The 27,973-nt window shown below is 37.7% G+C and overlaps 1 protein-coding gene across 15 annotated transcripts in view; it reads left to right on the top strand.

Moving 5' to 3' along the window:
• Positions 1–27,973, top strand: part of PIEZO2 (piezo type mechanosensitive ion channel component 2) — a 314,952-nt gene that overhangs the window by 31,527 nt on the left and 255,452 nt on the right. For all 15 annotated transcript variants that reach the window (XM_055799791.1, XM_055799795.1, XM_055799802.1 and 12 more), the window contains exon 2: positions 26,413–26,508. In XM_055799791.1, coding sequence (XP_055655766.1) covers positions 26,413–26,508 — 96 coding nt within the window. The remainder of the gene's footprint in view (positions 1–26,412; positions 26,509–27,973) is intronic.

Below are 27,973 nucleotides of genomic sequence, written 5' to 3'. Positions count from 1 at the left end.
TAAATGTTGGCTAGACTTTCTGTCACCTTTCTGCAGCTAAAAACTTGGGACTGGATACTTGCTGGGGAAATCAGTGTGGTCTGGAATAGGCAAATATGCTGGAATGGGGAAGTAATTGGGCAAATATGAAGAAACGCTTGCTAGACTTATTTGGCCTGACAGTGAGGGCAGGATGAGCAAGGGGACTAGAATTAGGACCTAGTTATGGGGAAGAGGATGGCAATCCTCTTTTGTTAGACGCCTTGGTGTGAAGGAACAATTATTTTTTGTGGGGTGAAAATCTGAAGACAGACAGTGAAGAAGAAGCAGGGAGATGATGAAGAGACCTGGGTGAGTAGAAGGCGTTGTAGTTGGGGAGTGGAGAAGGAGCACTGGATGATGTGGTAGGAAGCAGTGGGGTGGATAAGGAGCCTAGGGTGAGAAAGCTTTGGTTTAGGAGGATCATGGCCTTAGCCAGCCTGCAGCAAGAAGAAGACTCAGCTTATGCAGAAAAGGGGTAGGTAAGGGCTTAATTCTGGTGGCTTTGAATTTCAGTGCTTGACTTCACAGCTTTAATCATAGAATCATGGAATTGTTTGGGTTGGAAAAGACCTTTAAGATCATAGTCCAGCCATTAACCTAGCACTGCCAAGTCCACCGCTAAACCATGTGCCTAAGTGCCACATCTACACACACATCTTGTAAATTCCTCCAAGGATGGTGACTCCACCACCTCCCTGGGCAGCCTGTTCCAATGCTTGGCCACCCTTTCAGTGAAGAAATGTTTCCTAATATCCAATCTAAACCTGCTCTGGTGCAACTTGGGGCCCATTTCCTCTTGTCCTATGGCTTGCTACTTGGGAGAAGAGACCAACACCCACCTCGCTACAGCCTCCTTTTAGGGAGTTGTAGAGAGCAATAAGGTCCCCCCTCAGCCTCCTTTTCTCCAGGCTTAACAACCCCAGTTCCCATAGCCGCTGTTCTGAAGACTTGTCTAGACCCCAATGTTCATTTGCAGGCTAACTCAGAACATACAAAGTAGCTTTTTTGTTGGTTTTCTGTCTTCTGAATTAGTTAGTGCAATGGGAGCTGGAAAATGTCTGAATTTGACAAATCATTTATCAGAAACTGAAACATCCACGTTCCCAGAAGTCTCCAGTCTTGGAGATCAGGCCACAGACGTGCACTAGATCCCACACTAGCTCACTGACTATCAGAAATGTCACTTATTACCTTGTACTGTATAGCTCCATAGGACAGTATCTCACTGGAACAATTATGGCTAATATGAGTAGGATCTTTTAGGTAGCATTGATAACATTAGGGAATTTTGCTTTGCTGTAAATGGCCGACTTTTTTAAAAAGTTGAACTAATGTTTTATGGGTATTATGGTTTTCTTTATGAGGTGAGAATACTTGCAAATTTTTTTTCTTCATGACACTTTTTGGTTGATGCTCTACCAATTTTCTGTTTGTCTTGGCAAAATTAATATAATGGTTTGAGATTTTGTTAAACATGTTTTTTATGGGTTTTTTTGGTGGTTTGGTTTTTTTTTAGCATTTGCCATCTTCTCTAATTTTCAGAACAGATCTCATCTTGGGGAATATGAAGAATTAGATTTGTCAGATTAGGTTGTAGTATTTATCTTTCAATTGCCTAGATTTTGTTTTTGCAAGCTGTAATAGAAACAATTGTCTGATTTACTGCAACTCACATTCAAATATAGTCCTTAATACATCTCAGCTGTAGTGAACACTCTATGAAATAAGTTACTTTGCATATGTGCTTATTTCAGAGACAAAGGCAAGTAAATTATAGTTAGCATGAAGATTCTCCTAACTTCCCCAGTCAAAATAAGTTTTATTCTCATGTCATGTCACCTGTGTGATAATGTCTTCTTTGACACAGGGTAGTCCTTGAAAGTTTCCTGTCAAGATGGCTGTGGTGTGGAAAGAGGTTTGGAGATCTTTAAATTCTTTCTCAGGGTCTTATCTTACCTCTCACTTCCAAATATGGCTAAATTTTGATGCTACAGGATTCAGTTAGATTAATAATGCTGTTTTCTGTATTTTTTCAAATTGTTTCACATTAGTGTGCTTGTGAATGACTAAGAATGACTACATTCTTAGTATTTCCTGTCTTGCTTACGATCAAGCATTTTAAGCTGTTTGTGAAGCAAATTAGAAAGCTCTTAAATAAGCACATAATAGGTAGTATTTCATTTTTGTAATAGCCTAATCACGTGTGGTTTTTTTCCTGCCTAATATTCTACAGTACTATTGTGGAATAAAATTTATAGCAAGTCTGTTCTAGTCTTTCTTTTAGCCACATTGAACTCTAGATGAACAGAGGAGAAAGATTACTCTTTTGTTATTTTTTCTCTTTTTCCTCCCCTTCATTCCTAAAGAAAACGCTGCTTTTCAGAACACCTTGAAAATCAATTAATGAAGAAACAAGATATCTATGAAGCTGTTAAGAATTAATCTTGATTTATTTTTTTTTTTAACCCAGGGGTATGAAGACGGTGTGTGATTTGATTCTACTATAAATGACTGTGCAGTCTAGAATGAATTTGAAGTTTGGGTTGGATAAAAATGATTGTCATTTATATAAATGAAGAAAATTGTGATAATTTAGTGATATCTTGTATATATTTCTTCTGAGTATTAGAATGATGGAGAACTGATGTATTTTATTTGAGTTAACTTTAATTGTTGTCAACTTCCAAAGAAATGAACAAAACTCCCTTACGTTTTTCTGTTTAAAATAATTTGTGCTTGCTTTTGTGTAGAGAGTGATTAAATCTGTGTTCTCTCTGTACAACATTTTAAAATCTATTGCTTGCTAATAGTTAGCCAGCTGTCATATGGCTTGTTACTAGAATTTTCACTTAGCTGAAAGCCAGTAAAGCCTGTTCTTTGAATCCCATTCTTGAATGGGAGAGGGCCAGGCAGGAAGCATGCGTTCCCAGAAGGTGCCAGTGGCTTCCCAGTGCAACAAGGGCACCCCTGTGCCTTTGTTCCAAGGTCACCGAGCTTCTGCGTGTTCATGATTTCATCGTGTCCGTTCTGTTCCGTAGCTCCAGCCATGGAGCTGCCCTTGAGTTACCTGGGAGACATGGAAGCTAATGAAGTCGTGGGTTGGCTGTTACTAACCTTTTGTGTGGAAAATTGGTAGTGAAAGAGGTTATAAGCAAAAGCCGAGAAAGTTTGTTGTTCATGAGGTAGCTGAAATCATGGTTGTATGAAGTGGAGGGTAGGTGGTTTTCCTTGTCTCTCTTTGGTGGTTTTTTTTTTTTCCCTGAAAGCTCAGTCAAAATTTGAATTCACTAATCGTCCTCTCTGTGATTTTGGTTTACACTGATGTAGAGAAAGGACTGAGAGCTTGGAGAGCAGAGGATGCTGTGATGCATGAAAAGGGATAGTTGAAAAGTTTCCTACAAGAAGTTGTTACATTCATAGACAGGACACTTCCATTAGATTTTGCAGGTGAAACTGGCTGAAGATCAGCCACTCTGGTTTAAAAAGTCGTAACAAAAGAAAACTTTATGGAGACATGAGGAGGCAGAAAACACTGGAAATACAGTAAAATAATAATAATAAAGGAGACTAATATTAAAGGCATGCACCTGACAGTATACTTAGAACTTGTATTTTCATTAAAAATCTATGAAGTTATACTAATCAATAGGTTTTAATACTGCTACTGCCAAAACTAGAATGTGATATTAAATTCTAATAAGCTGCCACAGATTGTTTATTTTAATGTCCACAGGTGGATGCAGATACTGATCTAAAGACAAACTCCTTATTAGTGTTTCTGAGCAGCATATAACTATTCAGTAAAACAAATCCCAGATGCATATTGATGCATATATTCATTGCACTAATCATAGAAATTAGAGATAAGTCCAAACAGAAGCTGCATCTGAGAAATGTGTCTTTGTGCACAGTGGCATTTGGGGACTGGAACTTGTGATTTGCTGTATCTTTCTAATGGTTTAACCTGAAATCGTGGACTTCAGAGGGTTCAATGTCCTTATGCTCACTTTGAAGGGTTATCTCTGATTTTAATGAAATAAATATAATTTTTATTTTTTTTTTTAAAATGTGTTCTCAAGGGGAGTTGAAATTTGCAGCCAGTCAGGAAGCAGGATTGTTGTTTGCATGCAAGGAAGTGAGGAGGTGATGTTTTCCTTGAGAGCATCACTACAGAGTTCATGCAGATTTTATGGCAATAATAGCCATTGCTTGTTTCAAAAATAATTTAAAATACTTTATGCTGAGTTGGAATTTTTTGCATGCCTTTTTCTTTTCTTTCTTTCTTTTTTTTTCTTTTATTTTGAGACCAAACTAGAAGAAATGGGAGCCGATTGCATAACATGTATAAATTCATGCTATTTGGTATTTTGCCATCAAGATTTTACACCCAGCAGGGATTACCCAATCTGTCGTTATGTGACATCTTTACATTCCTTACTATGAATTAGCGTTAGTTGCTATGTCTTCGTTTTTTTAGTTAATCACAGAATCTGAAGTTGTAAGTTGAGAAGCTCTGTTGGCTCAACCTAGCAAATACAAAGTTTTTTTTTCCTTGTCTGAGCTAGTTGCGTAATTTTCTACCCCCAATTTCTTCTTTGTTGGGAGTTTCCAATTAGTTAAGAGATACTACTTCCACTGAGTGACATTCATTTCTGTGAGCTTTGAGTGAAGTCCAGGGACCTGAAGAAACCTGAAAGCGAACCTGCTTTTGAGTTAGTTTAACAGCCTGCCACTTATGTGTGAGTTGAGCAACTGTGTTTTGCAGCCTACTCTGGGTAAAGGACATTTGGGTTCTTCACTCTGCTTTGGTTTCTCGCTCCCTGTCAGTCTGGACACTGATTTAGGTGCTATGGCTAAACCTGATGTCCCAGTTGCGCTCCCAAGTTTGCTCTGTTTTGAGGCTTTCTGTAGCAATTGCTTTTGTTTGACAGTAGACCTTTTCTCCACTGCTGTAGCATTGTATACAAAGTGGAAAGTCATACATTGCCACAGAATTTCTGCTAGTCTGTTCAAATATAATTTCTAGATTCCTGAACAGCAGTAAGTCCATCAGTAATGCACCTTGTATTGGTTTTGGGGGTGGGTTACTGATGAAGTGAAAAAAAAAAAGTATTTATTTGATTCAGATAAGGTCAGTTCACTTAATAATTAATAATCTGGTATGTAATGCACCTTCTCTTTCTGCTTGCTGTGCTCTGCCCTTCAGGTATCTTTTTATAGAATCTTCTGCTTTGCCTTAGTCAAATAATTAATCTATCTTAATCTTGATAGAGATCGTTATCTTCACTCCCCAGTAATATGCTCTGTGAACTACCCCCAGTATTTTAGCAGTCCAAAGATAAATGGTTATATCCAGACTCAATGGCACAAGAGATATATACACAAGGCTATTGGAGTCTCCTTAACTGAATGCCAACTTATATAAAGCATGGTTTAAATGTAAATAATATGATGGAAAAGGATTATACAGACCATGCCACAAGTTTCTTATGTAGTACTGATGAACAAACAATATAAATATTCAGAAGAATTCTTGTGAGTTTTTTGGGGAGGTTTGGGGTTTTTGGAATGCTTCTGAAGGTTTGTTCTAGCACTGTGAGATAATGACACTTGGTATTTCTGTGAGGAGAAAAGCAGTGGTTTGGGGTCCCAGGTTTTCTGGAGAATAAGCTGACAGGAGTAATAACTGCAACTGCCTTGGAACTGCAGTAGTTTGTGTAAGAATAAGGTATAAGCAGATGATTAGCATGCAGATAACTGGTTTGCTGCCCAAAATGTGTAGTGTTAATGTGTAATTGTGTTACAGTGATTAGAACTTTTGCAAGGTGGGGGGAGAAAACCAACCTGCTTGTCATCACAAGGCAGAGCTGGAAGGATAAAGTCAGCTATCACAGAATGTGCTGAGTAACAAGTTTTTATCTTCAGATATTGAGACAGCCAACATGTACCATAGGGATAAAATATGCTTGAAATACTGTGTAATTCCAGCTACTGTTAATTATTGATTCAGCCTGGTTGCTATTTACATGAGACATCCCGGCATATTGTCAGACTGCTTAAAAAATATTGATGCAGAGCTGTGGCTGGTTTAGTCTGGGGTGCGTGCAAGCACATGTACATGTATCACTATAATTTTTATCTTTTATTAGAGGGATATTCTTTGGGGTTTGGTTTTTTTGCTGCTGGTTGTGTTTCAAGAACAAATAGGAAAAAAAGGGTTCCAGGAATAGCTTAAGTGTAGCATTTAGAATCGATTTCTGCTTATTATAACCTTGATGCTCTGCATCTGAACATCACCATCCCCCCTACAAAAAAACACCCTATATTTTTGTTTGTTCTTCATAAAGAGATTGTATGCTTCTCCAAAGGCCCCTGAGATAGAGCAGTAGTACAGGCTCTGGGCTTGTTGAATCTTCCTGCAGCTGTGTGGATGAATACTGTAAGACTACCGACTCTTGCCAGTGCATATTTACATCTAGCTGCGTTTGCATGATGGTATTTGTGGCGAGATGTTTCATGCCCCCATGCCTGAGGGTAGAGTCTGCTTTGGGCATGGAGAAAGGTGCACTTCACATCTATCCAAAAGAGAAGTTATTGCTTTCAGGTGACCAGGATCTTAACATGGGTGACTTTGTGTGTTTATAGAGAAATGGATCAAATGAAAACATGTCAAGAATAGTGCTTAAAACATTTTTTTAAGTATCTTTTCTGTTAGTGTTAAATTTCTGTTAGCGTTCCAAAGAATAATCTTTGTCCTTTTGTTGTTCCTAAAGTGAATTAATAATCGGGACAAACAGCCTAGTTCAAGAATGCCAAACTTATGGCAGAGTTGTAATGATAATCGAATGCCTTGTTTGTCTTGTTTTGGTGCCATGCTCTTAGCAGACCTGATGCTTTACATTGAAATAATCCAGGGCTAGAGTTCTACACGTTCTCCATTTGCACTAGCAGATGGTCTTAGCTTTCAGACGGACAGATCTCAATTCAAGAAATGTGGTTGACTCTGTTTAAATCTATATAAACCTAACAAAAAGAGAAGAATTTTACTTCTTGTTGTACTTTGGTGAATGGAAGTTTGCCCAGGTTAAGGGCTGTAGGATTTGGCTCAATGTTTATTTTAAATTCTTATTTCCCAGACATAAACTGTTCTAATAGCAGCATCCAGATATTTGAGAATATGCTGCAACTGTATTTCTGCATGCTCCGGATGTGCTTTGACTAAAAAGAAATATCAGATGTTTGAACCACGAAGTGTGCTTTTCCTGAGGCAAGCTTCTCCTGTATTGCAGTAGCATGGTGTGCCTACCTGGTGGGCAGGTTTTTTATTGTTTTGAGGGGGATTTTTGTCTTTCCTTCCTACCTCACCTGAGTCTGAGTACAGTGATAAAACATGGGAAATACAGACTGCATCTTTTTGCCTTATTCTGAAGCTGAATTTGGTAATCAAATAAAATAAAAAAGTAGGATTGGAAGAGGTCAAGCATAACTTTTGATACTGAAGTAAAGGAAAGCTGACTTAAAACTATAGATATATTTTCATTATTGTGTCTGAGATGATCTGCCATTTTTTAGTACCATGTGTACCTTCTACAGTCATGGTTGTGGGTTTTTTTTCAGTGAAATAAGAAGTACAGGTGGCTGAGGTGGAATGTTCGGGTATGATTGGTGCCCAGGTTTTACCAAGATTAAGGATTTCTTTGATTCCAGAAGTTTTGATCTTGAAAGAAGCATTGATTTAGAGCTCAACTGTTAATTCCTGGCCTGTAATTTTTTTTAAAAATAAGCATAAAAATGCCAAAAAACTTTTAGATGTTGAATTTGGAGGGAAGTGATGTTTCCTCACTCATAGCATCTGAAGCTAATTTGAAATCTACTGATTCTGGTGCCTGCAAATAAACTTAAAGTCTGATTCAACATCTGGGCAGGGTATTATTTTTGGAAATCCTGTGGACCACTGAAAAAAAAAAATGGAGTGGAGGACCCACTTTTCTTTGCTCCTCTGCACAGGGTTGTTGGAGGAGAATGGAAGCTTTCTTCGGAAATGTCAGATTTATTATGCAGAGATTGCACAAAAAAGGGTGGGGGTCAGGTTCAGATTGCCAACTTTTCCTAACCACAAAACAGGATGTGCTCCCCTCTCCCTGCTCCAGGACTCCATGTAATAATCAAACCATTCATACTTGTTTCAATCAGCATTTTAATACTTGCCTTTTTTTTTTTTTTTTTTTTTTTTTTTAGGCTCTTCAAATATTTCTTAGCTAAAAGCTGATAAATGGCTTTTGGCATGCCGGGTTGACATTCATCTCAGGAAAATTATTGCATCTTTGGCAGGAGAGATGAGCTAAATTAACAAAAATGTATAAATTGAATTAGGATTCTGTCTCATGCATAAACATAAAGATGTTGTATGAGTTTCTGAATCTGGAGTAAAAACTGTAACTTTGTACGGGCAAGCACATCAGCCACGTTGCTATCCATGTTTTGTATCAACATCAACAAAGGCAGCCTTGTTAGGCTGTACCATGCAGGATGCAGTTCACACAGCACCTCAGAGATTAGAAGTATTCTTATCAAACTCAACTCAAATTGTCTTCCAGACACAAAAATAACATTTCTTCTTTGGGATATGTTGGGCTACAGTTCTCATTTTTGGATGAAACCATTCGGTATTTGGCTCCTTCCAGAACTGCCTTTTTATTCCATGCACTTTTGGCTAGAAGAAACAAATTTACCAGTTGATGGCTGACAAAGAGTGAGCAAGCATGGCTTGCACTCTGTTGTCTTGCCATGCCGATAAATGGAGCCAAACTAAAAATCAGTTTGCTTTACAAAAATTATACCCACTCACAAACCAGTATTCCCAGACATTTTTAGATGGGCGTATTTTAGATCTAATATTGTTGGTTCAACATCGCTTAACGTAGTGAAAAGATGTATCTAAAAAACAGGTTTCTAGCTGGCTGTTCCTGTTTTCAGAAGTACTTTGGTCTGAAGGATTCTGAGGCGCTGTGGTCGATCAGGTTATAGTGGTTTATGAACAAGCAATGTATTTTGTCTAATGCACGAGCAAATTTAGCTACTAGGTTGTGGATACTGTTAAAGTTTATGAATTCATCTGCCCTTATTGGAACAGTATTGGAAAAGAGGACAGAAATGCTTGAGTAGGGAGTGCAGGATCAGGTATTACTGTGCTCCTTTGGATGAACTCCTTGGGCTTCCTGTTGTTTTCTTGTAGTTCAGGTAAACCAAGCATCAGATTTTGTATGACTAAACCAGTGAAGGCAATGATTAGCTTATTTCAGATCATTGTATAAAGGCTTGTTATAATTTTATCCTTTAAATTTGAACTGTGATTTTTTTCGGGATTCGCTCTTAATTTGAGGGAAGAGGTTAAGATGAAGTGAATGGAAAGAGATACCTCAACAACTCCGCTAATTTAGAGGAAGAAGAAAAGCACCTAATCATTTGGAATAAAGTATGAATGTACTTCTGCTATCTCAGTAAAACCTAATCTTCCCTTAAAGGTTGATATATTAGTTTAGTGATGCCAACACTTCAAATTTAAACCAACCTGTTGGCTTAAAATGCAGGACCACCAGGAAGGCAAATGCACTGTTTTCTCAAATGGGTATCATCTTGCACTTTTTTTTTAAGTGCCAAAAATTGGTGAGTTTAATCATAAAAGCAGAAATAAGCATAGGTTTTAGACAAGATATGGCTGAGAATTCTGAGGCATTACTATTAGATTTATGTTTTCTTATAATAGCCTACTATTAAAGAATGTGTTCTTACAAATATTTTTCTGTCTGAATGGAAGTATCTGTGGCGGCAGGGCCATCCCCTCTTAAGATCATGTGTGAGGCTGCTAATGGATGCATTTGGAGGCAGTTGAGAAACACTAAGCCTGTCATCTTGGAGGGTGGAAATACTGTTGTCTGCCTGCACTGGGGCTGCATCCCTGGACTGCTGCTTGTCCCTTTACCACCTCCATTATCTCAAGAGGCACGGCTGTATTTGGCCCATGTTCATCTTTTCCTGAAAGGTGTCCAGATGCTACAGTGGTCAGTACAGTATAAGAAGACAAACATAGAACTAGTGACTCAGTCCATGATGTTTTCAAGGAGAAGACGACACAAGTAAGAGGAAAAAAACTAGAAAAATGGTGCAAGTATAACTAGGAGACTAATTTTGCCACTTCAGGATTCCCTGTTGCGGTGTTTGAATAAATAAGTGATCATTTTGGAATAAACTCTTACTTGTATGGACATCTGCCACCAGTTCAGAAGAGAGGGAAAAATATCTTTTTTTGGAGAGGCTGTGCTCTTGGAACTGCAGGTTTAGGAACCTGGGGTCACGTTGCTACAAGGCTTTCATGTAAATGTGGTAAAGTCAAGTAATTTTCTGTGGTTTGGTTTCTTATTTGTGTAAACCAGGTAAGGATGTTTCCCTTTTTCCTGGTCTAAATAGTCTTGTCTACTGAAGTTGTGTGCTCTTTAATGTCCTTGGGTAGTCTCTACCACAATGAGGTACTAATCCTGGTTGGATATTTTTTTTTACTGGAAAGATTTCCATGTACTTTTTCTGTTCCATGGGCTTTTGGAAAGATTCTGCATGTGTCTAGCTGATAATTGTAATAAAATCCTTTTCTTTAGAATACTTCAAAGAAATTTTTGGATCTTCCATATTTTACCCTCTCTCCTTTTCATCTTCAGAGTTTCTCCTGAGAAATCTGTGTGAAGGTGAGTAGGAAGCCACAAATAAAAAGAAGGATATGAGACTAAACGTAAAATGTCTTTTTGATTGTACTGTGAGTAGAGTTGACATTGGTGCTCACGCTGAAAACCTGAAAAGTTACATTATATGCCCAGTGAATTCGCAACTCATGCCACTGAAAGTTTCTCTCCTTTCCACCTTCTCAGAAGTGATGTGCCATGATGTGCTTCTGATGGTGATGAGAGATAAGAGCTACAGATTTTTTATTTCTATGTTTTAGGGATGTAGGTGCACCATTTTCTCCAGTAGTGAGTTTCTCAAGTTCCTGGTCACCCTTTTGCCCCACTTTTCACAGGGTGCTTCCTGCCTTGGTTGTGCCAGTGCTGAGCGCCACATGCAGCTATGCTGGCATGACTGCAGCAGTGGCTTGGGAGTCACAGGGGATGCTTGGCAAAAGGATTCCTTTAGCTTTGCTGCCAAAGAAAAAACACATCTCTAAATACAAAGGCATAGGCTAACATGCTCCATTGCTTTGTTTGTGCATCAAGTATTTTGCTTTCAGAAAACAATGCTGCTGTTTCCATGCCAGCAGAACCGTCTTAGCTATTAAATAATCTTGTGGCAGCTACTGAGGAGGAGAAATGTTGGTGCCAAGAGCCCCATGTACAGTGCTACTTGGGATTTGCTCGGTGTGGAGGCAGTGGGGTCCAGAAGCTGATGCCTTTGCAGACAGATCTTGGCTGGGGTGCAGCAAAAAGCTGTTTTAAAGGCTGGTATAGTTTAGCAGTCCCCAAGGTGGGGTGATGAGTCCACAACTGTCAGGTCCAAGTGGGGTACAAATTTGTGCTGTAGATGGCCAAGCATTCCTGAGAAGCTGAAGGCTGGGGTATTCATCCTTCACCCTGTAATTGTACGACATCAGGACAGTGGCTGTCAGTCACAGATGCTTTGCTTCTCTTCGATTCAAGTTGGAGACTAAATGGAAACTTAAGTGTTTTCCAGTGGACTGTGGCTGGGCACTGTACCTGTCCTAATAAACCCTTGGTCACAGATAAACAGGATTGTAAAGGGAAGGAGCCTTTGAGACTGAATGCCAAACTTGTCACCACACTCTCCTATCAGTCTCTACCTTTTTTTTCTTATCTTGAATGGTTCTTCTGCATGTGTTATCTCTGAAATTCACTTTCAGAGTGTTCATCATTAGTATCCAGTAGTTCAGGTTTTTCAGACACTGGGAAACATGTCTTACCTCAGGCATATAAGATACTAATTTCATTCCAGTTTAACTGTTGAAGTGTAAATATCCTGACACTTTTTTTTCTTATAGCCCAAAACAAGACCTTTTCTTGGTATGATAGATAGCATAGAGACAGTGAAGAAACTGATGCATGTGCATCCAAACATACTATTCTGCCACTTTTTTACAGGTACAAAAATACAACCTGGAAACAAGTGAGCAGGATTTCTGAGTGGTTTGTAGTAGTCATCTTAAAATCCTTACCTTAGAGCACTTATTGGGGAACAAATTCAGCCAGGATTTTCCTAGAATTGTCCCAGAATTGGAATCCTGAGCATCTTCTGGATTGGTAGAACTCTGGGGGTAGCAATGGCATACTCTGTTATTATTTTTAGGAGTATACCGTGATGCCCTAAACAAAGGATAAATGCTTGTACTCATGCTGACAGTATGCTCCTGGTTATGAAATCACATTATCTCCAGCTTGCTTTAATATATGTTAGTAGCAGGGTCCTAACTCATTTATGCTGGCAGTTGATATGATGGTGAGTCATATGAATTTTGCCACTGGTATGTGTTTATTCTGATCAAAGAGCTGAGAAGGCAGTTTTGGGTTTTTTTGTTTATTTTTTTTAAAGAGTGTATTTTCTTGGAGTGATAATGAAATAACTTGGAAGTTTTAGATTAAAAAAAAACTTTCTCGCTGTTTGTCACTGAACAATTTGGAGAAGAATTTATGTGGGAACATTAAATATTAAAAATGAACTATAATGCTCCTTTGAAGCACTTTATAAGTGGATAGTTAATGGGGGGTGGGAGCAGGGAATCTTATTTGAGTGGTTAAACCAAGAAAAAGTTCATATTTCAGGCATTTTCCCCTTTATAAACCAAAAATTAACTCATTTTTCTTGGTTTAAACCCCCCCATAACTAATTTTAATTAATCCTTTTTTTCTAATAATAATAATAATAATTTCTGCTACTTTAAGGAAGAAATTTTTCTTACCTCTGCAGTAAATAAACTTTCCTCATTTGACATTAATAACATATTAGTATTAGTAAACCAGCATTACTGAGTTCGGTGTCTCTCAAGCTTGTAAGTGGCTGCTGTTTTTCTTTCTACCAGCTTCATCTTCCCACTTGATCATTTAACACTGTGTGCTAAAGCATGAAGTTAGTTATTTTTCTGCTGTGACAAATAAAAATATTCCTGGCAAACTGACGGACTGTTGTACATTGATCTAGCTGTTAATGAAGAGAATCCTCTGTGTCTGAACAAACCCCAACATTTTACCTTGGCACATTTCTGGAGCTACAAACTTAATCCAAGACTGATTCTGGTGAGTTTACTCATGAAGACCACTTTGAAATCCATGGTTTGTGTTCTCAGCTGGTATAAATCTTTGTCAGTTTACTGACAAAAATATTATCTTGACCAGATAAAAACTTACATGAATGGAAGTTCTCATAAATAAAGTTGTACGGATTATGTAAGTCTGTACTGCTGTTATCTTCACTGTATGTAGAACCCTTGCAGTAAGGGATCATTGGCTTCCCTGCAGAGATTGTGAGGAAAAACACTTTATTTTTTACTTGAAAGACAGCTTGATGTTTGTATCTCTTAAATTTTCAGGTTATGTTTAAATCAAATTTAATGTACCCTTTGCTTAGTTTTAATCCTCCAGGATGTATACTTTGGCTCTTTCTCAAGAAATGGATCTTTTAAAATTCTCAGTGGAATTATTTCTCCAAATTCAAGATTTTGCCCAATTAAAGAGATGCTGAGGTGTTTTGTTTGTGTTTTTTGTTCCATTTTGTTGGGTTTCTTAAGTGAGAAGTGCACTATTGCATTTTGAGAATGAAGATTCATGTCGTGACCCTTAACTTTACCTGTACTTGTCTTCACATGTTCAGAATGTGCCTGATGGCAAACAAATGTTTACTCTCTCTGTCTTCCCCTGCAGCAAACAGTCCTTTACTTTGTGACTGGCTACATTGAGAGCTCCAGAAGTAATGTAGTGGTGAACCCAGAACCCTAACTTCCTTGGTGCGATGTGACTGCTTTACTTTTTATGCTGATGGGTTACCGCGTAATAGCATTTGCTGTCTTCAGGACAGTGGCTTGACTCCAAAGAAATACGTACTTAGACTTTATATTGAGCCTAGATATAAACAGATCAGAATTACTAACTGCGTGGGAAGTTTTCTTCAAGTTAAACTTCTTCTTAACTTCCCACATTCAAATATTCTTGGACAAGGACACAATGGCTTGTTATATAAACATGAAAGAGGTATTAAATCATTTTGAGTTTCCAGTCTTGCTCTTAAAATTTGGCTGGGAGCTTATCAAAGTTTTAGGGCAGTTTCTGCAAATCATACTCCAGGGGAAGAAAAATTACTACAGATTCCATGTCATAGAAAATCAGTATGTGGCAGAAGGCCTCCCACAAGTGCCAGAGATCTGGCAGCCCAGACTGAGTACCATAGGTGGCAGCACTCTGGGGGCGGAGAAAGAATTGAATGATGTGCATATAAACAGATGGCGGCGTTAACATATGTGCCTTGTGCTTTCTGGGGAGTGTTTCTACTCAGAATAAATGCACAGTGAAGGTGTTTTTCCTGTTCTTAAACGACTAAATGGAGTCTTGTCTTTCTGTTTGAAAACTAGCCAAGGTCGTGGTCCTGTTTCAATGGTGGGACTTCCTGATGTTTTTCGCTCAGCGCTAGGTAAGCATAGCATCTGAAACCCATAGTGACATGCATCTGTCCCAGAAGAGCTCTGTCTTGCAGAGACTATGGCCATGTGCATGTGAAATTTCATTGGGAGTCAGATGGGTTTAAGTCCTACTTCTCCAGAGTAAGCAATCTGAGCGATCGCACCAGGTTTGTAGTTGTAAAGTCTTCCAGCATCTCCCCGGGTTCTGTATTCTTTGGGTTCTCCAGGTTCCTTTCCTAGTTCATAGTTAAAAGAAATAGTTCTTGAGGCAATTCATGGCATTCCCGAGTAGATTCCTGTAGTAGGTCAAAACTTCTTCACAATAAGAGAAAATTACTTAGCATTTTTCAAGAACAGAAAGGAACGCACATTCTTCAAGCAAGAAGTGATTTATTATTTTGTACAGAAATGTCAGCTTGGAATAGTGACATTACAGGAATGAGGGGCTTGCATCTGCTTTCCGCAATTGACAGATATCCTGGAGAAAATTATTTCAAAAACTCTTTCCTTTTGTAAACAGTACAGCTTTGGAGCACTGTCTGAATTGCTCCTTCATCGCCCAGATTTATAGCTTGCAGTTGCAACCCCCTGAGCTCTTATTTCAGTGATGGACCAAGAAAGGAAGTTAATTTATCCTTCCCTCTACTGGAATAAATAATGGCAGTATTAAACACTGCATTCATATTTGTAACTTCACTAGTGATGTTCATAACTTATTGTTGATACCTCTCTGATGTTTAGTCATGTTTATATTCCTCAGAGGCGTTTGTCAGGGTTAGTTTTGTTGCTGCGTCTTTCATCTGACTTGGGGGGGTGGTGGTGGTTTAGGGCTGGTGTCAGTGTAAGCAACAGCTGCGGGGGAAAAAAAAAAAAAAGACTTGGTTCTTTCTGCATCTTATGTTAGATTTGTGGTGATTTATGTGTTTTAAAACACGAGTTTGGATGGCTGTGGGCGATTGGTAACATATGCTGAAATTTTTACTTCCAGTTGCAGGAAGCCTTTGAATAGCTGTTCCTGGTGTTGGGTAGCTTCTTAGCAGCTGTTAATGAAGGTCTTCGTCCCTTTCTGCTCATGGAGATCTCTGTTGCACAACTGTCTCCACATCTGTCCCTGGTTGATGTTGTGTTTAGCTGCAGCACTGTGTGACATTTGGTTGTCATCTGTGTTCTGCATTTGCTGTTATTTTTAGTCTGAGTTTTGCCAGGGTTATGCAACTGTAACAGCACAACCAGACTGCTGTCTCCGGAAGTCCGGGGGGCAAGGAACACGCTTTTCTCATCCCATGAAAATGAATGAGGATCAGAGTGTTTTTTTTAGCTCCCAGTTACTTTCCTAGAGAGAGCAGCTTGGTGACAGAAGAGCTGTTGCTGGAGCAGGGATGAGAATGTGGACAGTCTCCTTTCCACAGTCAGCCGCCTTGGCGGAGGAATACGGCATCTTCTTTCTTTTCCCAGTCCAGTGAATGAATGTATGTGTACACATAATGCAAAATGGTTTGACTTCTGTGAAATGAGCTCATGAAGTTGAGTGTTTACTATCCTGATGGCTGGAATGCTGTCCTGATCGTAAAGCTTGAGGACAACAGAGATCCCAGAGTTGCCATCTATTTTTATTATGTAAAAAAGGGGAGACTCTTTGCAACTGCACTTTTAAAAAAAATATTTATTTGGGGGATGTGCGTGGAATTGGGAATGACAGAGGTTAGGGCCACTGTTTTCTGAATGGAGCTTACTTTGGCACGTGTTACTTTGTATGAGGTAGGTAAGCGGAGGGGAAAGAGTGTGCCTGAGATGAGCTTTAATCACTGTAAGAGGCTGGAACTGAAGGGTATATATGTGTAAAGATGTGTGAAGAAATCATAAATTAAACCACTCAACCAAAAAACCCTCAACCTTGTCACAGATTGATTGGTTGCATAAGAGATTACCGACACAATATAGAAATGTCAAACCTTAAGGCAATCTAACAGATGGTAGAAAGTCTTACTTCAGTTCCAGCTTGCTACTGAGCTTGAAATGAGTCATAATGTTAAGCAGATCTTTGTAATGGGAAAAATTACTGATGGTGGTGTCCATCATGTTTTTTACTTTGGAAATGCTTGTGTAATTAATCATGTCAGTAAAGCACACTGACATTGGATCTGCTTGTGAGAGTAGATACTCCTTTAAAATACATCATTCTGAGTCAGGTGATGATTGTGGTACACTTGCAGCTGAGGTCTTTTGTTCATTTTCCTAGCATCAAGTACAGCTGGGAAACATAGCTTCTGTCCCTAAGAGCTGAAAGAAAGAGGCAAACAAGGTGTTTTGTCTTCTCTCTCTGCACTCAGTTCCCAGACAGTATTTGCAACAAAGTTAAAATCAGTTTCGGATGGCTTCTGATGGAGAGAAAGCTTACTGAAACTTCTGTTCTGAGATAGAAATGAAAGGGGGGGGGGAAAGTCAAAGCAAAAAAAAAAAATAAACCCAAACCTTTTGAAAAGTGGTCAATGTCCAGCAGTTATGTCTCCTGATGAACATTGAGCAGTGAAGAAAATGTGATTGTAGCAGTGCTGAAATGAATCAAATGAATAGTATTTATCAAAGCATTCGTGTTTTTTTCCAAAAGAAAAAGGTTTTCTGCCCGGGTGTAGCACAGACCAGATATGTGTTGCATGAAGTATCACCATATTGAAATGCTGGCTCAGGAGTGGGGTGGGGGGTGGTATACATTAGCATGGTGCTATCAGCAGAGATGTTTAATGTGGAAGGAGTATTGTTTGATGCAGGAGGTAACTTTTCCCAAGCTGACACAGTTCTTTGTGGTTCTGCACTGCACACCGTAGGCTATAACCATTGATTTGCTCTAAAAGGATGATAAGATTACATGCATTTCTTAATGTCTTAACTAATTTAACTGTCTTGCACAGTGGCGTTTAATTCCAATCTCATCTGTCACGAACATTTAAGTGCATATTTTAAGTGGAATTACTCAGAAGTGAGTGAGAGCAAAACCGTGCCAGGAGTTAATCCGTTCTTCTGAATTCCAGTAAGAAAAAAATAAAATTCACAGGCAGCTAAAGGTCATTGGGCGTTACCACTATCAGATACTTGTCATTATTAGAAGGTGTAGTTCCTGAAGAGGGACGTTTTTGGTCACTTTTAGAGTTTTATTCCCAAAAATACATTGTCTACAGCATATTAATTTTGCAATGAGTGACAATTGTTTCCTTGTTATTGTAAAGAAACTTGGAGGAAATGTTTCTGAAACAAATTCTGTATTTCTGAAAGAAATTTGAAATGTAAAGAAGTATTAGAAGATATAAAAAAATAGCAATTTATAAAGTAATAAGATTTTCCTTTCCTCTTCAGAAATTGGTAACAGACATTTATTATCACTTAGTTTTTCATCTATTTGTTTTATTATTTTTACTGTATTTGGTTGGTCATGGCCATGTCAGGTGAAAGTGGGAGATCCACTGAGACTTAGCAACATTTGCACTCTAAGCTCAAAAGGAGATGTGAGGTTCCTGCTGTACCTGAACAGTTGTTGGCTCTTAACGTTATAGAGGAGATGAGAATAACTGCTCCATCATCTTAGATTCTGTTCTGTGACTATCTAATATGGGATCATTGTATCCAGCCAACAGGTTTTTTACTCCGTTAGTTTGTAAACAATGCTCACCAGGCAGCAAAGCAAGGTTAGGTGGACTTTCTGCTCAAGCACACCCCTGCCTCCAGGGTCAAAGGCACCAGGAGCTGTAAGGCATTACTGGAGGGCAGTTGGCTAATATTTTGTGTGAACACATGTATGTGTGTTTTGGTTAAAGAATGCTTCATGCATGAACCCTTAGAAAAAGGAGGAAGACTCTGGTTTTGTCTCTTTTTACATTTGCTGGTTGATATTAAGAGGGACTATTACCAGAAGTTAAAAAGCTTTAAATATAAAAGCTTTATGAAGGTAAAAAAAGTAGTCTTGACCTCTACTCTACATTGTTGGAAATGCTTGTTTGGCTAATGGGAGGTGGGATTTTTTTATTTTATTTTTTCAACTGCTTTTCCTTGAAAAATCCTTTATTCAGAGTAGTTCTTATTCTGTAAAGTTTAAATTGTCTTTCCTCTTTTAACATTTACGTTTATTCCTCACTGAGCTCCTGCACAGTCCACTTTACCATGGTTTAAAATGTTGTTCAGAACTTCTGAACTGTTGTTGCTTTGTCACCAAGGAGAGCTGCGTTTCTGTCTGTGGATTGCCTTGGTATATGGGAATGTATATAAAGGAGAAACTGCTGTGGCTTATGTTTTTGCATCTCTTAGGCTGGTTGCACCAGACAATGGAAAGAAGGGTCTTCTGGAATTTGTATGGCGTAGTGCCACTATAAAAGAGTATTTTTTAAGTTAGAGGTGAAGTGTGTATTTTTTTTTGTGTGTGTGTGTGTGGTGTTCTTTTTTAATTGCTGTGAGTGGGTTAGCTCCTGCTCTGTCACTGATTCCGTAATGCCTTTGCCTGTCTGGAAGGGTAACTGAATTTAGTGCTAATACTTTTAGAAACACCACTGACAGTTTCTCATGTACTTTTGTTCTTATCAGCTGACTTTCTAGAGCAGATCTAGTCTCCTGAAGAGTGAGTCCATATGGCCTAATGCAGGAATGACTTGCCTTAGGCAGTTCTTGGTGTCCAGTAAGAGGATTTGGGATTTAAAAAAAAAGAATAAAAAAAAATCCCCCAATTTTGAATATTCTAGAGACTGAGAACTGGCTGATAAATGTCACGCTGGAGGGCAGCAGAAGTGGAAAGGCCTAACAATCATGTCATTAGGACAGTGCCTTATTGATAAGAAGAATCTTAACTGTACATCCTCCTGGAAGAGTTGACCATTCATGGCACACATTCGTGGATGGCCTTGTAGGGCACCTTGGTTTGAGGAGATGTATTTGCCTTAGTAGTTGTCTTTCTCTAGCTACTTAGACTGGGCTTCTGTACCAGAAGCTTTTCACCTTGGGGTGTATACCAGTGCCTCGTTCACATGTTACACCTAATAGCAAAGGCTGTCTTCCGTAGCCTGTTTTAGTCATCTGAATTAGGTGTTAATCGTGTGTTTTCAGAATTCTGAAGATGTAACTGGTAGAAAATTTGATATTAAACATGGGCTAACCATGAAAAATTATAGCATTAGGAACAGGAATCTAGTGCTGAGTTCTCCTAGCTTTAAGAGCTGGGCCTCCTGGAGACAAAATAGTTTCACAGATCAATCAGTTACCGATTCCCTTTCCCTTTCCCTTCTTGGTCCCTTGCTTTCAGAAATTTATTTCAGATCAGCTGGATATGAGAATGTGTGAACACCTCTGTCTTTCAGCCAACAACGCTTGCCTGCTTAAAGTTAGATGTTTTTTTCAGCAGCACTTTTTTCAATGAGTATTTTCACTGAATGTATTCTTTGTCACTGGAAAAATAAGCATGAATGCTAAAACAAGTTTTAGTCTAAAGGTGGCAATCTTGAAGAATATCCTTGCGTAGCTTTCTTAATAATCTTGCCACTGTAGAGTTGTTAAAACAGGATACAACCGCTATGCAATATCCTGCTGAAGATGGAAGACACACAACTTCATTGTAGTTGGTTGAATCAATTCCTTCTCATGCTAATGCACACATTAATCTGAAGAGGATAGTGCAAAGAATGATGTGTAATATTCTCAAAGATAAAGTGGAAATATGTGGAAAAAACTTCTTACGTAGTTCTTAAACAGAAGAGGGTATAGCAAGCAATACATTATTTGGTTAACATTACAGTGCTTTTTGAGTAAAATAAATTCAGAAATAGTGGGTGGATGGCTAATTCTAATGTCACTTATTCTTCATATTTTCTGCTGTGGCTTTTGACACAATTTTAGCTTACAAATGAGAAGTCAGTAGCCCTTTGGTACTATGCCTGCAGTCTTAAAGGCTGGGTTTTTTTGAACAGCTAGTTTCTACTTCTGAATTAAATGCCCTTTAAAATTTTTGTAGAATAAAGCTAAACACATATTTTATGAGGCTGTTTTATTCCTCCTACCTTTACAAGATCAAGCTCAGTGCAAGTTCCTCTATCGCCACCCACTTTGCCCTTCAGTATTTCTGCTTTAACAGGGAAAATACAGGTTCTATACAAATTATCCTCTTTAAGTAGAAGAAAGGAGAGAGATGTTGGTATAAACATGAAATAGTAACATGTAGCAGCTGTTAGAATTCTGATGTTGGAAGAACCCAGTGTCTACATGTGGAAACTTGGTGGTGAGTCCAAGAGGCAGTAGTATATTCTTCAAGTTCAAAAACATTCTTATTTGGCTATCGTATAATAATGAGAAATAAAATCTAGAAGGACAAGTTAACATGATATACAATTTTCTTTTTTTTAAGATTCCTGTATAATTTTGTATGGTGCATGCTGTAAAGATCTATGTTAAGAATGGACTAAAATTTTCAACTTTATTGTAATAAAAACTTCAATATTTTTTCCTAATTCTGCATTAAAGATATGGTTCAAACTAAAATATTTTGAGCAAACATCATCTGTATTCCTTAGGAAGCCATAAACTGTAGACTGTCTGGGAGTCCCTTTTTTTTTTTTTTAATGTATATATACAGAGCACATATATATCGCAGTCCCGAGTACTTAAAATCATTTTGCCTAATAAAGGAAAAAGACACATCATGTTGAAAGGTATCTGTTAAGAGTATGTTCTTTTCACAAAGTCATTGTCTAAATTTCTGTGAAATCTCAGTGAAATGCACATTTCAGTTATTTTTTTAATTTAGAAAAAAAACAACGTACAGTAATGAATGTCCTCTATTAGTGCTGCAATACTGACTTTTATTGACTATGCCAAGGAATATACAAGTAGCCCTTGAAATATTAGCAATTTATAAAATGTCAGTTCTTCTTAATTTCAAGAAGAGAGCTCAATTCTTGTGTAAGGCTTTATAAGGAGTTGTTCTAAAACCTAAGATATTCTGATATTCTTATCTGATAGAAATTACAGATCATTAAGTTAATAACACTGCTCAGCATTGGGGACGTTTTTTAAGGCTTTATACAAAACTGTTTGCTCTAGTGATTGTACCATTGTAGGAAAGATGTTATATTATAATTAATCCTTTTGCCTGAGTAGTTTTACCTGTATGAGGTAATCGTTACACTCACTTCCTAACAAATCTTATAAAAGTATTTTAAAATGTGTTCTTTGTTGCAGGATTTAAGTGTTAAGAACAGATTCCTGTTCTGTATTAGTCCCAGAATATGTCAGCAAAGCAGGCTTTAGATTTTTTCTCTGTGCGTATTTTTTTTTAAAGATAGGTATTACATGTAGCAGAATTAGTGAATTATGAATACATTTACAGACATGGTGAAAGAGGAAAGCATCAGTTATCTGTGACTAATTATTCATTTGTTTGAACAAATGACTAGATGCCAGAAAGATGGAATATTCTACAGCTATCAGTTTGTGCTACAGATAACTTGCATATCAGTCTTCTGTGAAAATTTTATACATCTGAATGTTACTTTTTTCAATATATATTTATTTCTGATTGCTATGGCATAAATGTGTATGAAATGATCATAACTTTGTCTTAGGTGACGTTCTGATCCTGTCTTTAAAGGTAGTATTTTTAACACTCTATGCATTAAAACGGAAGTATTTGAAATAATCACTTATGAATGGAGAAGTCAGTCTTACTAAAGTGCTCTTATCTTGCAAATCAAGGGAGGATGCCCTAAAGCACTTCAGCTGATTACAAAAAAAAAAGCTAAGTTTGCTTCTAATACACTAATACATTGTATATCAATAGCTCTCTATTTTATGTCTTTTCACAAGTGTGTATTATTGCTATCATTGGACTCTGAACAGTAGCAGAATTTCAGAGATGAAAATCACATTTCTAGAGTTTTATTAGTAGGGGCTGTTAGAAAACATGGTGAGAAATGTGGTTTAAAAGACTGAAGAGAAGAAAGTGTATGTGAACTTTGATGTGTTTACCTATTGAAGCTTTTTGTTTAGTGTTTGTTTTAGGCAAACTCATACTTCTGAAACTAAGAAACTGAAGGTTTCCCTGGATAATAATAACATCAACACTTTCTGTTTAGGAAATACTTCTTTTTACCAAATGTCTTCAAAATATTTTTATATTTCTGCAGGACACTTTATATGAGTAAAGTACATAGGGGAAGGTTTGCATGGAGGAGTAATCTCTGTTAATAGTCCAGTTCATGTAGTTGCAGAGAAAAAAAAGCTTTTGAGAACACCGGTCTGGAGATAGAAAGCAGTAAATATTGAAGCAAATACAGTTCAAGAACAATTCATCTGAAATTAATTTTGCTAATCAGTTGGACAATTTCAAGAAGAGGTAACAAGCCTAAAATGCTTAAATTACATTAGTGTTGATAGTGCAAACTGACCATGTAACCCAAATATCCCAGAAATTAATTCGCGTACGTGCTTTTTCTGTTTGGAGTTCTGTTGACCTCAAATGATGGATATTTGTGTACAGCTGCTTTTGCAAAAGGAGACTTATGTGAATGCCAGAGGGAGTGCAGAGGGTGGATTAATTTGCTTTTTTGGATCATCCTTTATGGTTGTATCAGTGACAAACTGAAGCTGATTTTATGCCCAGTAACTTGTTCTAGGTGGTTCTGAGTATCAGAACCTAGGAATAGATACATTTGAAAAATGTTGCAGAGCAGTTTAAATAGGTAAATACAGGACAGCTACTGTTCTCTAATCTTTTGTCTTGCTAAAAGTATGTTCAACCATGGCTCTTTGCTCTTGCACATTAGCTTGATAAGGCACTAATCTCTTCAGCAAAATGTACTAGACAGATGGTGATAAACACGATATGGAAATAGTGAAATAGATGTAGTAGGGAATAGTAAAAATATTGCAGTGAAGTTTTGGGGGTTTTTCATTTATTAATTCTCTGAAATGTATTGCTGGTGCTTTTGCACCTGTTTAAATAGATGTAGGCTTTCCAGGTAATGTCTAGCCAAGGTTACTAGTTTGCTAGAGGACACCTCAATAAAAATAGAGGTTCTAAATATTTGACTTGTTAGCAAGGCATTCATTGACATATGGCTAATAAAAGAGGGTATCTAAAGCGCACAGTTGCTGTTTTCTATCTTTGTTCTGAGAAAACTGAGTGCTAAGTGCTCTGCAAGCAAGGTCAGTTCTGAAGAAAAATGAAAATGGGTATAATATTGCACTGAAATGAAGTAAGCTGTTTAGTGTGATTAAAAGCTGATTGACAGAATCCCTGTAACAACTTTATAATAGTATTATCTACTAATACTATTATTCTGCTACCAGAATAACTGAGAACATTGATCCTTCCCCTTGAGGTAGAAAAGCCTCCAGGCTTTGTATCAGCCTTGAACCACTATCATACCTTTTTGTATGAATGCCAAAGTACTTTTTTCCACCCCAAATTAAACTTGCAAAAAAAGTTGATTTATGGATTTGTCCTAATCTCAGGAATGTCCTCTTTGCCATTTATCTCAAGGAGGCCACTAATGGCCATTGCACATGATGTGCTCCTCTACAGGGCACCCTGAGATAGGTGCGTAGTAGTGGGGCTGACTCCTCTCCTCAAGTACATTCACTTTGAAGCTCTGATAATTACTTACAGAATTCCCAGTGGAGTAGATCCTGTTTATTTTGCAGTTTTTCTTATTTACAGGTGTAGGTATAAGTTCTTGAGTGGCCTCTAAAGGCTGTAGCTATAAAGGGAGCTTAAGTAGTAAATGACAGGAGCAATCTGAGTTTAAATTCTTACAGGCAAATGAGAAGCTGCTCTTAAGCGTTCTGGATTCCACTCTGAAAAAACCTTTATCAAGCTTCAATGGATTTTTTAGTCCTTGACAGATTCTTTTGAAGGCTGGTGGCAGAACGGTATCAGTTTAGAAGTAGAGTGTAGATGCTTCTTGTCCATCCTTCTTACCAGACTTGCCCATAAAGTTTACACATTTCTTGGCTAAGCTGCAGATGTGGAGCATAAATCCAGAGTCTTTCTATCAGGGCTATTAAGGAAATTGAGTTGATTGTTCAGAGCATTGGTTAGTTTGGGAAGCAAAAATTACAGCCATCATGTGGATTTGTTTGTTAATAGAGAGACTTCTCAGTTTTGTATTTATAACTAAGATGGACAGATAGGATGAGGACCAATTAATCATTAAGTTGTTAACTCATTTCCAGGATAGTCTCCATGAAATTTCATGAAGTAGTGACTGGAGAAACTTGTTTTCTTTTGGTATACGCATTTTTAGCAGGACTAAGACTGTTTCTGTCCCGCAAAACTAAGTTGTTCTGGTTATAGCTGAGAAGATTTTATTGATACTATTTATTTTGCACGAGTAAATAAATGTAGAGGTTAGTTCATCTCCTGACTCCTCTGCAGTTGGCTTATCTCATGGGAACAGGTGAATGTAATAAGCTTTATAATATTTCAACATCTGCTGCACAGTGAAATTACAGGTTAGTTTGTCATTTTTTGTTGGTTTTATCCTTTCTTTATGGAAGTCCATACACTCCTCTTTCATCACAGAATGTGCATGACATTCTTTGAAAAGATGTGCCTTGGCTGTAGCAATATTGCTGGTTGTTCTGATGGCCTGCTGACCTGCATACTTTCGGGAAAATACACTAATTTTTTTTAAACAGAAATGGAAATACTAGGCAAAGTCAGCAAAGTAGTTCCATTCTTTAGAAAAAACTCGTATAATACCAGTTGCAAGTTGCTGTGAAACCCTTTTTCATTTGTAGTTCACAATATTTTCACTAGAAGAACTTATTAAGCCAACAAGTGGATGATAATAAAATTGAAAGATCTCTGTAACAATTTAAAGACACTGCTATTTTAAGGATAATTGGTCGTTTGAGGCCTGCTGTAATTTGGAATCTGAAGAGACTTAATTTTTCATATTATTTACTGATAATCCTTAATTGTAAGATAGTGAACATGTATGTGGCTTCTTGAAGACGTTCCAAAAGTGGGATTGTTACCCAGTGTGCATTAACGAAATCACACACAGAGTCAATGAACTTTGACACGCGTGTTCTCTGGATGGTTGTCTCCTTTGGGAGGTGGGTAGCTTTTGATAAGGAAATGTGCTTTTCTATTAAAATTAGTGTATAATGAGGATGGTTCACCTAAAGTTCAGAGTGTCTTAAGAATCCTTGCCAAATTTCATAGTTTGCTAACTAGGTTCATCAGTCTCAGGCCTTATCTCTGTGCCTATTCTTTTAAGTTACCCTTCATAGGTAACTAATTCCTGTTTTGTTTTGACAGATACCCTTTTTATGGTTTTCTTGACCTTACCCTTTGACCCGCGCAATGTTTCATTTTATACCAAAGACAGCCCATAAATATTGATTTCTACATCCCTATATATTTTTATGGGGAATGGTTTAATAGATCATATGTGAGGAAAGAAAAAAATTTAGTTAACAACTAACTTGTCCATAATTCTGGACAAAATCTTTGTAGCTTGGATGCAACTTTTGCTAAACTTAAAATATATATTACTGTGAAAATACTTGAGAAGTGTATTTGATTTTATTATTTGAAGCATAAAGTTGAATACTTGTGTAGAAATGGTTTAAATAAATGGTGAAGATGGTAAGATAAATAGTAATCTCAAATGGGAAATGCTGTGTGCTATGAATTTGATTATCGCAGGCTGATTAACTAATATTTCATTTTTTTTCTCTTATCGCAGCCTGTGCTTTTCGTTACAATGGGCTCTCCTTTGTCTACCTCATCTACCTCCTGCTCATTCCTCTGTTTTCAGAACCCACAAAAACAACGATGCAAGGTAAGATGTTAATTGCTTCATTCTTCAGAATGTGTGGTGGAACAGTAGTACATGCAAAAGCCTTTGTGCAGTACAAGGTGAAGTCTTGAACATTTTCCCCTCATTAAGGGAGCTAACTTGTAGCACAAGCTGTAAATTCTGTGACACTGTAGGCTCAATATGTGCTGGCTTTGGTGCTGAAGGACTTCCAACCATGATGCCATTCTTGCCTCAAGGTGCAGCAGGGCTGCCTGATAATGGTATTGGGAGATCCTTTTTATGGCATTATTTCATCTGACATAGTCTGGGTGAAAAATGAGCTTTCAGAACCCCTCCAAAGTCATCCTGTCATAGCCTGTGGCCCAGGTCTGGATTTGTAGTTACTTTTGAGAATTAAATTTGGTCTCAGTTTTTTCATCCAACTGTATTTTAGGCACTTACTTAAACATCACTGTCATCCTGACTTTATACAACTGTCTTTGTGAAAATAACTAAAAAGGCTTACTGGTAGAGATGATGAATAACTATCTACATCAGGCAGTCAAACATCTACGTATCACATACCAATCAAACTTTTACAATTTAAAATATGAAAACAATTATGCAGACTTGTAAAGACAGAACCATTTCAGAAATATTACATTCTTGCTGTATGTAAGGAGCCTGTTTGTGTAGAGGAGTGGCTTCTTGAAAGCCAGCAGAAATGTTGACTGTATGGTAGTATAACGATATCAAAACTTAAGGGTTTGTGATCGGTTGGTGGAATTGGCAGTGAGCATGCAATTACAGATTTTTATCTACTGATGTGCTTTGTCACCTAGTAGCCTGTTGGAAGAGATTGTTGATAACTGCATTTCAAAGCACTAAAGCTGCTTCAGTCATTCTTGTTCCTGCTTACCCAATTCTTCTTCAGACCAGGATAAAAAAAAAATATCACACAATGCTAAAGTCAAATGGACTGACCTCTCATCTTTTCTGATGGAAATAATGTGAAGTGTCCTTTATAAAGCAAGCTGGTTCATGACACCACTAACAAAAAAGAGGCATTTAAAGAGGCTCTGAAGTTATACTGCCTTATTTGATACTGACTTTGGCAAATTTTTTCTACTCACAAATCTGTTTTCATGGCTGATGGAAATTCAGACCAAATCCACATAGTTCTTTAAAGAAAACAATCAAGAAAATCTAGACTCTGAGTACAGTGATATCTGAGTTTACAGGGCCTCTATGAAGTTCTTACCCAAAGATTTTGGCACTTTTTATGGTTTCCTGAAAAACCTTAATCTTGACTTTGTTCTGCCAGGGTAGTTTCTCAGCAGTTTGGATTTACCTCTTAGTTCATGTGTTTTCCAGTTTTCTTAGAAGAGCTTGTAGATACTCTAGGTTCTTCATCAGTCCCATATCTGTCTTCTAAACACTGTGTAACATAAACTGATATTTTTTCTTACCTGAAGAACTCATTGTGGTTTGACTGAGCAACATGTTG

This window comes from Falco peregrinus, chromosome 3, assembly GCF_023634155.1.
Source record: "Falco peregrinus isolate bFalPer1 chromosome 3, bFalPer1.pri, whole genome shotgun sequence".
In the NCBI taxonomy this organism is placed as follows: Eukaryota; Metazoa; Chordata; class Aves; order Falconiformes; family Falconidae; genus Falco; species Falco peregrinus.
Note: the sequence above shows the minus strand (reverse complement) of the source record. Positions and strands in the feature narration are given on the sequence as shown.